This window comes from Sinocyclocheilus anshuiensis, unplaced genomic scaffold (genome assembly GCF_001515605.1).
Source record: "Sinocyclocheilus anshuiensis isolate Anshui unplaced genomic scaffold, SAMN03320099.WGS_v1.1 scaffold1378, whole genome shotgun sequence".
Classification (NCBI taxonomy): Eukaryota; Metazoa; Chordata; class Actinopteri; order Cypriniformes; family Cyprinidae; genus Sinocyclocheilus; species Sinocyclocheilus anshuiensis.
Window position 1 is genome coordinate 95,445 of NW_015554155.1, and position 16,460 is coordinate 111,904.

Genomic DNA, 16,460 nt, shown 5'->3' on the forward strand with positions numbered 1-16,460 from the left:
AAAATATTTACATGTATATGCATTTATATATTTATATTCTTATATTTTATATTATATAAATATATTTAATATATAAACAATGTATTTTCTTAAGTATATGCATGTGTTTGTATTTATATATACTTAATAAATACACACAGCGCACACACACATATATTATGTATTTTGGAGTATTTTGGATGCGATTAATCGTTTGACAGCACTAATCTATATATATTCATATTTATATATAATTTATATTACATATAAATATATATTACATTATTAAATATACACATGTATGTGTGTTTTACATATAAATATATACACAGTACACAAACATATTATGTAAACACAAACTTTAATTTTGGATGCGATTAATCGATTTGACAGCCCAAATCACATATAAAAGAATTTAAAGATTTAAATTAAATTAAATTAATAAATTAAGTTTTAATTACGGTAAGACTTTTTAAAAAATAAAGTAATACTTTTATTGACCAAGCAAACATTAAATTGATCAAAATGAATAAAGACAATTCTAGAAAAGATTTGTTTCAAATAAATACTTTTTTTTTTAAAATTGTAATTTAAATTGTTTTTTATACATATACATACAACATCAAGGCACTATTTGTCAAACTGAAGTCTTATGCGGGTACTGAAACAGAGTTGAAATAATGTAATGCTATAAAGGTTGTAACAAAATATTTAGGATGAGGGTATATGTGACCCTGGACCACAAAACCAGTCATAAGGCTCATTTTTCTGAAATTGAGATATATACAGCTGAATAAATAAGCTTTCCAATCATCATTGGAAAGCTTATTTATTCAGCTGTATATATCTCAATTTATGGTTTGTTAATGGTTTGTTATGATAGGACGATAATTGGCCGAGATACAACTATTTGAAAATCTGGAATCTGAGGTTGCAAAAAAATCTAAATATTGAGAAAATCGCCTTTAAAACTGTCCAAATGAAGTTCTTAGCAATGCATATTACTAATCAAAAATTAAGTTTTGATATATTTACAGTAGGAAATGTACAAAATATCTTCATTGGAACATGATCTTTACTTAATGTCCTAATGACTTTCGGCATAAAAGAAAAATCAATAATTTTGACCCATACAATGTATTTTTGGCAATTGCTACAAATATACCCCAGCGACTTAAGACTGGTTTTGTGGTCCAGGGTCACATATGGTTTAAAAATCACCCTCTGGAAAACCCATACTTGTTGACAACTAATCTGAATATTGGGAAGAAAGAATCCTACTATGTTGGTCACCAATGTTTCGTTAAAAAAAAAAATTTATAAAAAATTGCAATTTCCTGAGAATGTTTTTGCAATTATACAACTGCGTCAATATAACTAGTCATTTGAATAGACTTAAACGTTTGTTGTTTGATGTGTGCGGTCACACAGATTCATTTAAGCGTTCAGTAGTGCCAAGGGTGTTACCCTTTGTTATACGCTTCTTCTTCAATCTTGGCTTTGATCTCTTCTGTAATCTTCTCTGGACTGCAGACAACTTTGGTTGGCGTTGCTTCACTTTCCTGCTCCGTCAGAGGGTTTCCACTGCTTTGTTTCACATAGGAAAGAAGAGACAGAAATGGCGCAATAAAAAAATCACCATTACGCAGATGTGTGCAAACTACAGAATTTACTTAAATGCCACAGAAAGGAATATGGCACACATGCCACTGCAGCTCTGACAGAAGTGAGACATGAGATGTTTAAACATGTCCTTTGGGAGGTCTTTAAATATCACTCGCTTCAGAATAGCACGAACATTCCCAGATTGTTATTGTCTGTCTGTCTTTGAGTTAAAAGTCTGGTGACAAGCTCTTTGCCTTTTCTTACTAAAACTGTAGAGTCGGACACTGATGACTGTTTTTTGTCAAACCTTCTTGTCCAAATGCTTACATTTAATCACACAATAGGATGTAAAATTGACTGCAGATGGGATTTCTGTGGGATTCTTGTGCTATTTTTAGCACATGGGAAAAAATTAGAAGGTTTAGTAAATTATAATCTTCCAAAAGGGCCACACTCTTAAAAATAAAGGTTCTTTATTAGTATGTGTGCTTCTATGAAGAACCTTTAACAGCCATGCAAACTTTCAACTGCACAAAAGTTTCTTTATAATAGAAAAAGGTTCTTTAGATTACACAGCCCTGCATCTTAAAGGTCTAATATTAGCTAATTTGATGCTCAAAGTTCAAAAATATGTTACCTAAAATAATGCTTACTTTAGAAATATCAATAAAAATTTACATCACATCCAGTTTTTTTCATTCAAATATGCAAATTATATATTATCGGCTATAATACACTTACCAAAATGACAAAAACAGTCTGTAACACTTTAGTTTAGGGACCAATTTTCATTATTAACTAGTTGTTTATTAGCATGCATATTACTAGCATGTTGGCTGTTTATTAGTACTTATAAAGCACATATTAATGCCTTATTCTGCATGTGCATATTTTAGATCCCTTAATCCTACCCCACACCTGAACTTAACAACTACCTTACTATTAATAAGCAGCAAATTATAAGTTTATTGAGGCAAAAGTTGTAGTTAATAGTAAGAATTGGTCCTCAAACTAAAGTGCCAAGCAGTCAAATGTCAGAAATTTCGAAAAGAAGTATTCAAAGTGCATCATTAAACTTATAATCTGCAAAAGAGTGGATAAATATGTTCAAATACTCCATTTAATGTCTAAGTACTTTACATAAACACAAGTTTATAAACAAATAAGCATTTTTTCACAAAATCTGTAATTTTCTGTCAGATAAAACACACAGATGTAGCAAAAAACATTTGGGTCGATTTGCATTTTCTTCTGAAACTGGACATAATTCTAAGCTCTAAATCAGGAATAGGCATAAAGTGATGTCTTCAGAATCATTCCTACATATGAAAATCATCTGAACTGAACAAATAGTTGTAACCTGGCTCAGAAAAAAAAAAAAAAGGGAATCACGTCTTTGTGGCAGTTTTTCTTGTGATTAAAAGATAATACAAGACTTGACCGTACAAATGGTTGTCGAAATCAGAAATGCTATTAAATGCACATAATATTTTGTGAAAAAGTGTGATGTGCTACAGCACTATTTTTAGAATCAGCACCCCAAAATTAGTAAGAAACAAGCATTGGATTTCTTTCAGCAAATATGATACTGGGCAGCGTAATCAAGTTCTTCACATAAAAAATGGTTATTTTAAGAACTGTTGACTGAAAGGTTCTTTGGGGAGCCAAAAATGGTTCTTCAATGGCATTACTGCAAAAACCCCTTTAGGAGCCTTTAATATCGAGAGTGTTGGTGAATAAACATATTTAGATGGGCTTCCTATCTGCCATGCAAAAATGCAACATTCTCTGGTCGCATATCTTATGATAAGACTCAAACTGTTCCATAGTTTTAAGCAAACTGAGCAGAAATAGGAATACATTTCCAAAGCATTACTTGATGAATGTGTGCTCGTGTACACAGTTTATGAGGAATGTGGCGGCACAGAGTCGAGAAAGGCAATTACTTACGATTTATCAGGCACATCTTGTTGTGTGGGGTCTGAGGAACTGCTGTTCTTAATGGTGTTCGCCTCACACTAAAAAAACAACAGTAGAATACAATCAAGTAGAAAAAAACTCAAGGTCTCATTTTGACGAATGGCTTTGGCCTCAAATGGTCACCTTGATAAAATGCCACATGTAGGAAACTTAAAGATAAAGCATCATGAATTACATCTGGCTGTTGACAGGCTACAACATAACAGCTGACGAGGCAGTGCGCGTGAGATAGGACTCACCACCACAGGAAGTGGGCCAGCATTAGGGCCAGCGGAGGCTGGCGTCTGCCCGGGGATGTTCAGTAGATTAAACTTGGGAACTACAGCCACACTGACTCTTCGTCTGGGCAAAGCCTTAGAGAGAAAAACACACACTCTCTGAAACTAAATACTTCATATGAACACATTTTATCTATAGATAGTCACGTTCTCTGCCTCTCTGATCTGTGTTATGGATGTTATTGGTACAATATTAAAAAGACAGGGTTTTCTGTACCTTAGGTTCAGCAATCATAAATTCACAGTAATAACCATATTTTTGCCAATATAGCGTTCTTGAGCTGGCTATATGATTCTCTGGAGATTAAAAGGTGTTTGATGTTTTTTTTGTATCATTATTAGATGTTTTCTAAAGAACCATAGAAGTAAAAGAAACCAAAATGTGTTGCTTTTAGTCCATGTTTGGGTTCAAGCTTTGAAGTCATCCACAAAACTTCAAATGTTTGGGGTCAGTGAGATTATTATTTATTTATTATTCACTGATAATAGCAAGGAATGTTTCCTGAGCACCAAAGCAGCATACTAGAATGATTTCTGAAGGATCATGTGACACTGAAGACTGGAGTAATGATGCTGAAAATGCAGCCTTGCATCACAGAAATAAATGACATTTTAAATTATATTAAAATAGAAAACAGTTATTTGAAATTGCAATAATATTTCACAATATTACTGTTTTACTGTATTTTTGATCAAATAAATGTAGCCTTGGTGAGCAGAAGAGACTAAAGTGTTCTTTAGAATGAAAATGTCCTTCCTAGAACTGACTTGCAACCAAATCTAATCATAAACTACAGGCTACTGGCTTTAAATACTTCCTATTTTAGTTGGGGGGGCTACACACATCAAACAATTTCAAGGGGTTTTTATAGAGGTAGTTCACCCCAAAATGAAAATTCTCCCATGATTTACTCATCCTCCACTTGCTCCAAACCTTTATGAGTTTCTTTCTTCTGTTGAACACAAAAGAAGATATTTTGAAAAATGTTGGCACACAGACTTGTGCCTACCTTTCCCATTTGCACAGACATGGATCTTGATGTACGTGGAACACCATCCTCTGTGCGAAACACATAAGTAAGAGATGAAACATAAGCAGGTATGTCTTGAAGGGGGGGAAACAACTGTGGTTTTGATGTTTCAGTTTACCTCCAGTGTCCACTGAGCCCGCGTAACAGCGGCTGGAGTTTTGGCTGGCAACCTTCTTAAACTCCATCAGCTCAGCATGGTCCTTCTCATATGTCCTCTTCAGATTCTCCACATACTGCATCATCACCTCAGTGGCCTTGTTCATTCTCTTCTCCTGCAAAGGAGACAAAGCAAGAGTTACAAATGATCAGAGACCTCTAAACTTGAACTGATCATAATGTACAGTACCTCTAAAATCAGAGGGAAACAATCAAAACCAAAGGCCATTCCTAAAATCTGATTGGTTTAGTAGGGGACACAATATTAAAATAATTGGATTCTCTCATGAATAGTATTTGTGACGTGAAATTTGCCCAGTAGATTCAATGTCACACACAACAGTCATTTCAGGCCAACAGGACTAGCAGGTTGCATCTACTATGCAAAAGTAGATTTAAACTGCATTTGTTGTTAAAAGAAACATGATGAGTATTCGGGATATTAATAAGATTATCATTCTAAGGCAGCAACAACAACAACTTCAAAAATATTTGTATCATCAGTCATTATTAAATTATGGGATGCAAGAGCAAAGCATGGTAAACTGAGGTAATGATACTTGCAGTGAACCCATGCAGGGCCTATTCTTAATAGTGCCGCCACTAGCAACAGACATACCACTGAGTCCTTCTCTGTTCACTTGGTTTACTTTAGCTTGCACATTAATCTAAGGGCAGGCATGACACTTAGCTAAATCTATCACAAACATATTTTATCTTCTGGACAATAAACATTCCCATCTAGTGCCCCCTCTGCTGCACCAAGACTTGAAATGGGGGGCCAAGAGAGACCCTCATATTAGCGTAATTTCAGCAAAATGTAGCGTGCAAAAAAGATCTATTGCCCATTTCAATATCTCACACAGATGTCACTTTCTTTCTAACCTTTACACAAATATCACATGGAAAATCAATTACCAGGAGATGCAGGTAGTGACATAAATCATATTGTTTACGCATTAGACACTTCACAGTTGTTGTATATATATCGCCATTTGGATGCTTTCATCATGAATAGACTGGCTGTGTTCACAAACGTTTATTAAATTGATGCTGTAACCAGGGCCGCTTAGGCATTGCATGTGCCTATGCTCGCTCGTTCAGGGGGGCCCCAAGTAAAATGAAGTGATTTTGGGTCACACTTAATTTTAAGGTCCAATTTTCGCTATTAACAAACTATTAACTACGAATTTTGCATCAATAAACTCCTAATTTGCTGCTTATTAATAATTAGTAAGGTAGCTGTTAAGTTTAGGTATTGGGTAGGATTAGGGACGTAGAATATGGTCATGCAGAATAAATGCTTCATAAGTACTAATAAACAGCCAAAATGTTAACAATAGACATGCTAATAAGCAACTAGTTAATAGTGAGAATTGGTCCCTATACTAAAGTGCTACCTATTTTTGTTATACAATGTGCTACCTAAAACAGCAAAAGAACCAAAACCCCAAAAGACATTGAGCAAATAAATATAACAAACAATAGGATAAAAAAGATAAACTATTTGCATGTTTCCACCTTTTTTGTTTATGGAAAGCATGCTTTCCTTCCTCACAAAGGAAGGTTTCCTCTCTCTCACAAATGCACACACAGTGAGTACACCAGGACTAGTCAACTCCTGCTCTGTGAATCTATCAATAAAATAGTTTCGCAGCTGAAAAGCTACATGACATTTCTCAGTAGCGTGGTGGTAACGCTACTGTTCTTGAAGCAGTTAATCTCTCTCTCTCTCTCTCTCTCTGTCTCTCGCTAATAACTGCATTAACTGCATTAGCCTGAATATCAATGGCTCAAGCCTCCGTTGACTTTTTGGTATTAGCAACGGAAGGTTTGGGATGAGGTGCGTAAGAAATTAGTTCAACACACAAGTTTTCAGGACAGAAACATGACAAATGTCTTGAAATAAAACATCTGAACAATGTCTTGAGGCAGTGGCGCCTGCAGCTGTACGGCAGGTCAGAGTAATAGGCGTGGCAAAAGGTGAATGCTACAACAGAAACTAACCCCTAACCAATTAGAAAGCCCTTTATCCACAACCCCTACCTTTCGGCATGCCCTAATCTTTAGCCACGCCCACTGCTCCAGACTGCAGTTATCCCTTCTTGGTACCATAAGCGCTCCGACTGCGATATGAGCAGATCTAAATGTAATGCCACAATCAACACTTTTAATTTTCACTTTACTTGCAACAGTTATTCTCTGTTCTAATAGATTTAGTTTAAAGGGTTAGTTCACCCAAAAATGAAAATTCTGTAATTAATTACTTGATTAAATAACGACTTTATTCAACAATTCGTCTCTTCCGCGTCACCCTGGTGCCATTTTGGAGAATATCCACTGAACGTAAACAGCGTATGCTATTCTGTGTCAGCTGCGTCATGCGACTACGTTGTTTATGCTTTGATTTGAATGAAAACAACGTATCCGCGTGACGCAGTGGATATTGTCCAAAATGGCAGCAGGGTGACGTGGAGGAGACGAATTGTTGAATAAAGTCGTTATTTTTGTTTTCTTTGAGTACAAAAAGTATTCTCGTAGCTTCGTGAAAATGACGGTTGAACCCCTGATGTCACATGGATTATTTTACCGATCTCCTTGCTACGTTTCTGGACCTTGATCGTGTTACTTACATTGCTGTCTATGGGAGGGTCAGAGAGCTCTCAGAATTCATCAAAAATATCTTCATTTGTGTTCCGAAGATGAACGGAGGTCTTACGGGTTTAGAACGACATGAGGGTGAGTAATTAATGACATAATTTTCATTTTTGGGTGAACTATCCCTTTAATTGTGCAGGGCAATAATGTTCTTTGCTCACTTTTGGTATATAATTTATTCGCTGTTTGAATAACCGTGGAAATTAAACAAAAAATGAAATACTTAGAAACGTACAATGTTTTTATTAAACTTTGATCATGTTAAATATAAATTCAGTTGTATTCAAATATTTTATGACATGACACCCATTTCTGGTAGGCCTAAAAAGACGGGTTTATGATGTGCATAGTTAATTGATTACACTAACATTAGGCTACTTTTAGCCTTATACCCTGGAGTTGGTTCACCCTCCACCTATGCTGAATTATCTGAAGTGGTTTCTCAGTCAGTAAAACAAACAAGAACACGGAGACCACACTGTGCTGGATGAAGTGGACAATCAACTACAACCAACTGAAACAAAAGACTACGTTTTGAAAGTTAACTTTAAAAATTTCAGCTGAGTCCTGTGAATAAGCGGCCGTTCTTGGTTTTTGTGTCCACCTGTGCTGTTTTTCAGTTGTTTTCCTATGTGAATGCAATGGATGTCTTTGACCATTCTGTTGCTTTTTGCTGTTTTCAGGGTTAAAGATTTTTTTTTTCTCTGTGCATACCCTCAACTGAAATCCTGAAGGTGTCTTGAGGTGTGGTTGCTCCAGGCCATTGATGTATTCGAGAAATAATGCACTCCTACAGTGGTAATGCGGCCATGACACCAGAGCCTATTAATGGAACGGCCTTTCTCAATTCACAAACGAATTAAGAACTACATTCGACCTTCATCGTACAACTTTGCGCTTATTTCGATAGAGAACACTGTAACAGTTTCCACCAATTACGAAATATTTTTGCTATTTTTGTTTGCTGGGGTGGTAATGTTATATATTAATAGGGAAGGGGGACCCACAAATTTATTTTGCCTATGTCATGATAAGAGGTAAATCCGGCCCTGGCTGTAACTTTACTTTGAGGATTCTGAAACAAAGCCTGCATCTTTCCAACTGTAACAGCATGTATATGTGATGATTATATTAGCCATGAACTTAAAGGGGTCATATGACGTTGCTAAAAAAGAACATTATTTTGTGTATTTGGTGTAATGAAATGTGTTTATGAGGTTTAAGGTTAAAAAACACATTATTTTCCACATACTGTACATTATTGCTTCTCCTCTATGCCCCGCCTTTCTGAAACGCACCGATTTTTACAAAGCTCATGGGTCTGAAAAGCGAGGTGTACTGATTGGCCAGCTATCCAGTGTGTTGTGATTGGCCGAATACCTAAAGCGTGTGACGGAAATGTTACGCCCCTACCATACTGTGATGATGCCCTGTCCGGCCGGAGCAACGATTCAAAAACATTAAAACCCATTATAAACGAGGCATTCGTTGCATCCAGTGGGGACATAATTATGGATTATAATGACTTCTACTGTCTTTTTACGCGTTGCATCGTGCTGCGTAAACATAAAACCATGTCTGCATTTGTGATCTGAGAAACGACAAACAACATGCGTTACTCTACACTGCCCAAAACTCGTGTTTGAATCGTCAGTGGCAAATCCTTTAAATATGAAAGCGTACTTACAGGCTGTGAGTCAGCATTATTTGTCAGCATCATAGACTGTATAGGGTCAGCATGCGCATCGAATGGGAAACAGGGGAACTGAATTCACCGGAACACCGGCATTGTAGGCTACTCTCACAGGAAACAGTCCTCGTTCTTTTCTTTGCGTATACATTTGGGCGGTGTTATGCAAATCTTCCCACACAGTGACGTAGACATGTGGGGGCATGTTTAAACAAGGCGTTTTAGGAGGGCGTGGACGAGTCTTAACTTTTATAAAGAATATCTCTTTGGGTTTGAGACTTTAGTCTTTGCAACTTTAGGGATCTTATCTATTCACGAACAGCTTGTAACACTCCAAAGAGAAAGGAAAACTTCAAATCGCATCATATGACCCCTTTAAAAAAAAGATTAAACACACTTGCTACAGCGTTTTGAGTTTTGCCACTGTGGTAGAAAGGCACTGTAAAGGGTGCTGTCACATTTACCATTGTGGGGCTCATTCACAGATGAAATCCAGTCATTTGAATAGGAATCCACACAATTGGAAACATCTTATGAGGGCAAATGATTTCACCATGCAGATTTTGCATTTGAGTTCAGTTGTTAAATTTACTTTTGACCAATAGAAACCGCTCGGTTTGGAAGTGATTTCTGTGCTTCATACATCGCTACACTATTGACAATGAGTTTTTTTGTTTGCGAAATTTCACTAAAATTTCCGTAATGTGACCCTGACGCACCTTTAGTAGTTGACAAAGAGGTTATGATGATGTTATAACAAGCATCTCACCTGCCGCACAGCTCCCACCATTTCAGCCCTGCTGGAGAGGCGGTTGGTCAGGCGGTACAATACGGCGATCGTTTCTAAGAGATGCTGGTAAAACTCCCGCTGCTCGATGTTCTGCCACAGTGACACAGTGTTCTGAAATGGGACACCAACAACAATTCCAGTTATATTCCAGTTTATTCCCAACATGTGTGTTTCTGTGGGCTGTTTACATTGGGGTCTGACCTTGAGAGTGATTTTAAACTCTTCCAGTTCCTTCTCAGCGTTTTCCTCAGTCAGGTTGCGCTCTCTTTCCGCCTGTTTCAGCCGCGACTCCAGTGTGTAATTGTCGTTGCGGAATGCCAGGGACAGCTGCACAAAGGCGTTCTGCAGGGGAAGACAAGATGCATCAATTCACTGTGAAAGTATTTGTCATTTTGAAAACACTTGAATCCATCAGTTTTCACCAAAAGTCAATAAACCTTGGGCACAGTGGAAAAGATCATAAAAATTATAAGTAAATGTAGTTACTTTACTTAAGTGTCATTCTCAGGACAGTGCTACGTATGAGATAAATAAAAGGATACTTAATTTAGTCACATTCATTGTTTCATTTGATTGTCTAGTTTGTAATGCAAGATTTTTAACACAATATTGATTTTGTTTTAATGATTTTGCATGCCCTCATTTATTACCTTTGCATTTAACATTTAGACATTTAGCAGACGCTTTTATCCAAAGAAAGACGCTTCTATCATATTTTGTCCAAGAACGGAGCCCTGAGGCACCCCAGTAGTTAGATGTTGTGACTTGGACACCTCACCTCTCCAAGATATCTTGAAGGACCTATCTGAGAGATAAGACTCAAACCCCTGGAGCGTGGTTCCTGAGATGCCCTTTGCCAATAGGGTTGACAGGAGGATCTGGTGGTTAACCGTGTCAAAAGCAGTGGACAGATCCAGCAAGGTTTTTAAAGATTAAAGAGTAAAAATCATCCAAAATAAAAATGTTTAGAAAAATATATATTTTGAATGATATTGAAACACCATGCTTCCACTGTCAGACTCTGCTGCTTTTCATCACATGTTACATTTTCTGAAAAAAACAAAAACAAAACTGAATTCATTCTTTATAAATGAATGAATGAACGAATGAATGAATGGTTTGATGCATTGATATTTGCTGGGCTGTAACCATTGGAGATAATACTAATAATAATAGGAAACAAACACTATTCAGATACAAATGTCACAATGACCTGAGAATGAGATAAAAAGAAATCTGATTTAGGATTTAAAATATAATAGTTATCATGGGAAATACATACTTTTAATGTTTTTGAAAAAAAGTCTCATGCTCACCAAGGCTGCATTTATTATATACAGTAAAGATAGTAATATTGTGAAATTTTATTACAATTTAAAATAATTGTTTTCTATTTTAATATATTTTCAAAATGCAATTTATTTAGACATGACAGATAAACAACTTGACATGCTTTTGAGAACATTCTGGGTCTAACCGGAGCAATATTAAGATAACTTTACTGTCAGGATCAAAGAGCGCAGCGGCAGTACAGCCAGTATTGTCTGAATATTAGAGAGGAAAATACGTCCAGCCCTTGACCCTCACTAGCGTCATCCTGGGAGAAGACTGTATTGACAAAGGCATGTTTGTTTCCTCACAGGGGACAGGAACTCACTAAAACCCATCAAATTGCCATGCCCTAAGCCAGGCTCAACAGCACAGACAGCAATGGCCTTCATGGACATATCAAAACCGCCTTTTTCTAGAAAACACTACTTAACTAGAGCAGATATGATGCAGATTCATTCGCAACTGATTTTTTCTTGATTATATATGAGACCAAAATTAACAAGGGCCAAATACAAGTAAAACTGCTGAATAATAAAATTATTGTCATAAAGACATTTTTTTAATAATTAATAACAATTTTAAAATTAAAATAAAGCTAAACACAATTATACAATTATGTTAAACTCACTATTTCAACTGTTAAGAAACAAACAAAAAAATTGTTCTTTGCACAAAGCACAAGAATGCATGAAACGGTCAGACTGCATTATAAAATCACTACATAAATATATAAAAATTTGAATCATTAAATTATTTTAAATTATGCTATTTATACAGTTATATATATGTGTGTGTGTTTGTGTGTGTATATATATATCATCAGGATCATTGGTTCACCGATTCATTCAAAATGTGGATTAATTCAGAAATTGTGCGTTGCTTGGAGATGCACAACATATTTGATGTGGCTTTAATAGGTAATATTTGCGTCGGCAAAACTGAGCAACAGACAATATTGTGTTTAAAATATAACACAATATTAACTTCTTATTTACTGAACAGTTATATAAAATCACAACAGCACTCGTGTGATATTGCTCTCGCAGCTCGTGTGATATCGCTTATCATATGAAATAAATATGAGACAAAAACTCATACAGCGTCATTTTTTGGCCCAATATCTTGAATTTTAGGGGCACATAACTGCATTTATGGACTATTATAAAAAATCTGTGATTTGCACAAAGCACAAGAATACATGAAATGTGAAATTATATCAATCAATCAATCAATAACTAAATGCCTTGTCATTAAGAATTGTATCATTTATCTCCATTTATTTATTGAAATGAAACTCAAGAATATACACACCTCAACTTCTTTCTCTGAGAGCGGGGGTGCGCTGCAACATAAAAGAGAGGAAAAGAAGAAAAGAGACAAAATGCTACAGTTGTAAGGTTTTTTAAGGAATCGATCAATCAACGATCAAATGATGGTTTTGTGAGCGCACCAGCCTCGTAAACCTCTGTGCAGTTTGAGCTTGCGTAGCATGACGTCTGAAATGTTGGGCATAGCATCAGGCTTCTCTTTGGCCTCCTCTTCACTAGGAGAGCTGGTGAGTGAAGAGGATGGACCTGAGAGATAAACCAATTACTAAGATTTAACACAGCATATTTAAGAGAACTGTAGAAGGAAATCATTACAAGCACTATGTGCTGACACATATGGTGCCACCTAGTGGTGTAAGAATAGAGTTACATTTTAAATGTATTTCACACAATATAACTCAGTGTAAAACAAATAGGTAACACATGAAAACACGGGTCTATGAAATTTAAATCCTATAAAAGGTGTGTGGGTGTAGAAACCTGGAAGGTGGGTTAAAAACTGTGGAACGACACAATAACGTTGAATAGTCCTTCCGTTTGTAAAAACATGCAAAAATCAATCAACATGCACTCCCAAGGTACACATTGTAGTGCCCATTGTTGGTTTATGTTATTACATGATTTATGTATTTTTTTTGTGTTATAGACAATTTTAATGTACATTGTTAGTTGTGAGAATAAGTGTTCATTAAATTAAAAACAACATAAAAAACAGGCAAACATTTTAAAGTCATATTAACATGCTGTAAAGTAATATGCATTTTTTTCAACTAAACACTGCCAGTAAACCCTGCAACTTCCGCATGATACATGTGAGATGTCAGAAAGGGACAGTCTACACAGGATTTATGTCAGTAACACATAACCAGAAATCCAAATCTTTTTTAGCAGATGCTTTTAAATCTTTCTTTGTTTTGATCAAACTGAGGGACGAATCAAAATGAGTGTTAACACAGATACAGTGCCACAGATGCTGTCGAAAGAGTTAAACTTGAGGCAGTGTTGATTTAGTATTTATTTTTTCCTATTTATTTGCTGTTTTCATTTTAATTTGAACATTTTAGTGATTCTGTTGTGTTTTGTCATTTTTATTCAATTCGTCTCTATGCTAGCTACATTTTTTTAATATTTTATTTTATTTTAGTCTACGTTTATCTTAAGTAACATGATTTTTTATGGTTTTATTTTTAATTAACAACAGTAACCCTGTGTGCTGTTAAAGAAATGTTCTGTCGAAGAGCAGAACAACACTTTAATGATTCCTTTACTTTTCACCCAAAAATTAAAATTCTGTCATCATTTACTCACTCTCATGTCATTCCAAAGACTGTATGACTTACTTTCTTCTGTGGAACACAAACAAAGTTATCTGGATTGACTTGAGGGTGAGTAAATATATGTAAAATGTTCATTTTTGGATGAACTATCTCTTCAAGTCAACATTATTTAAAATAAGCTGCAATAAGCTTATGCACAGACTGAAACAAATGATCACACTGAGTTCATACCTCGTTCCTGCTCGGTCGTTTCACTCAGGTCAGGAAGCTTTGGGCTGGAGATGCTCTGGTTACGCATCAGTTTGTGCTCCTATGGAATGAAAACTATAGTGATTTTACTAAATCGGGGACATAACATTCCCTTTACTCTGCCAACTGGGCTCAAATCTCAGAGAAAGCCATAAAAGGAACATTTAACCTACTAACACAGCATGGTTACTAGGATGGCCAAAGACAACAAAGGATTACCTCGCGCAATTTAGACAGTTTCTGAACGTTCCCAGGTGGCACAGGGAAGTCCTTGTACCCAGAGGACTTAAAAAGAGACTCCCTTGATTTGTCTGAAAGACTGTCCTCCCCTTTAGGAGCTGCATTCCTCATGTTTATGGAGCCTACCGTGTCCCAGGAGACGGCTCTCATCAGAGGAGGGAAGGCCCCTATTGTTTTGATTTCGGCCGTGCATGGGGCTTGCTGTGTGGTTGGCCGGGGGACGGGTTTGGCTACCCCTGTGATGCCACAGCCAGAAGTCTCCTCTTTTTTCTGGGCTGCATGTTCAGAGTTCTTCCCCTTGTCTGCTGGTCCATGATGGTCTGGCTTCTCCTTCTGAACCACAGCAGGATCTCTGGCTGGTACAGCGGTGGAATAACGCACGGTTAAAGGTCCTGAGGACACCTTTCGCTTGTCACTGGGCATCCAATCTACTAGCCTCGTGAAGGTCTGAGGAAGAACAAGAACAAGAATATGAGTTTAATGATTAAGAGAAAGAACAAGTGCAATAAAGCGGTCAGTATCACTTTTCAATACAGTTCAGTTTATAACATCAGTCTTATGCATTAAAGCATGAAATAAAATCAAGCATATATTTATCTAGGCTACTGTTAATTAATATAATTTATATATATATTTTATACATTGTTTTGTGTATATATTAAATACATGAATTAATATAATATAATATCAAATAATGTTTATTCAAAATACACACACACACACACACGTAAACAGTATATATATATATATATATATATATATATGTCAAATCGATTAATCGCGATCAATCGCAAAATTTCAAAGACAATACAAATAATTATGAAATGAAATACAAATATGTACTCAAGTCCTACTTAAGTGGGTCAAAAAAGCACTCTAAATTTATATTAAATAAATCAGCTATCTAATATAAATTTGAACTATAATACATTTCCATTTAATTGCAATTGACATATATGTAAGTGTCTGAAAACATTACATTCACTTCAAACTTAAGTATATTCTTTAAAAGTACATAATTTCCATAAAAATATATATAAATACTTTTTTTTTTTTCTAAAGTGTACTTTTCACAAAAGACCTGATCATTTCGGTCCAACAGTCTAAACATGAGAATAAAAATGATCAACTACATTTTGACTGTTTTTGGTGCAAAAAAACCCAAAACATTCTAAGTAAAAATAATAATATGGCCACTTTAACATAAAATTCACACACATCTGATTGTGTTTTAATATCTGAAACACCGAAGAAGGAAGATTACAGTGAGAAGAGCAGAAGATATAACATTTGTTACACAAACCTCCTGCTCTGGCTTACTCGTGTCCCCTTGGTCATGAGTAGATGGTACCTCCAGATGCTAAACACATACACAAACACAAACAATCCAATATTTATCATCACCAGGAGGACACAACATCAACACTATACAGAAGGGAATCAGAAGTGGTGCTCACCTTAGCTATGGAGGGACTAGCTGGAGGAGTTGTGGTGACCTCAGGACCTGGTGGAGAAACAAAACCACTTAGCTTAGGCCAACCACGGCAGGGATCTCTGCAGGCAAATGTGACTGAAAGCACAGCATGGTACCTAGCTGTGAGGGTGAGGAGAGGGAACTGCTTCTGGATGGTCGGGGGGAGGAGCATGGCGTTGGGTTCAGGGAGAGAGCTGTAACCCAAAGACACTGTTATCCATTTTTTGGACACACACTGACTATCATGGTTTCAAAGTTAGGATATTACTTTGCTTTATCTCTCATCGGCCTGTGGATATACTCAAGTCAGTAAGCTGAAGCTGGTGTGCAGGATAAAGGAGGATTTGACTGGTGCACAGGTCATTTGAGGACATGCGGACATGTACATGATGG

The 16,460-nt window shown here is 36.2% G+C and overlaps 1 protein-coding gene across 2 annotated transcripts in view; it reads right to left on the reverse strand.

The window, feature by feature from the left end:
- Positions 1-16,460, reverse strand: part of mrvi1 (murine retrovirus integration site 1 homolog) — a 40,403-nt gene that overhangs the window by 1,614 nt on the left and 22,329 nt on the right. For both annotated transcript variants that reach the window (XM_016463556.1, XM_016463557.1), the window contains exons 7-20: positions 16,184-16,261; positions 16,051-16,097; positions 15,897-15,953; positions 14,573-15,040; positions 14,336-14,414; positions 12,950-13,073; positions 12,811-12,841; positions 10,369-10,509; positions 10,147-10,278; positions 4,992-5,145; positions 4,853-4,902; positions 3,804-3,917; positions 3,535-3,602; positions 1,447-1,566 (exon numbers count right to left, since the gene is read on the reverse strand). In XM_016463556.1, the coding sequence (XP_016319042.1) occupies positions 1,447-1,566; positions 3,535-3,602; positions 3,804-3,917; positions 4,853-4,902; positions 4,992-5,145; positions 10,147-10,278; positions 10,369-10,509; positions 12,811-12,841; positions 12,950-13,073; positions 14,336-14,414; positions 14,573-15,040; positions 15,897-15,953; positions 16,051-16,097; positions 16,184-16,261 (1,663 nt within the window). The remainder of the gene's footprint in view (positions 1-1,446; positions 1,567-3,534; positions 3,603-3,803; positions 3,918-4,852; positions 4,903-4,991; positions 5,146-10,146; positions 10,279-10,368; positions 10,510-12,810; positions 12,842-12,949; positions 13,074-14,335; positions 14,415-14,572; positions 15,041-15,896; positions 15,954-16,050; positions 16,098-16,183; positions 16,262-16,460) is intronic.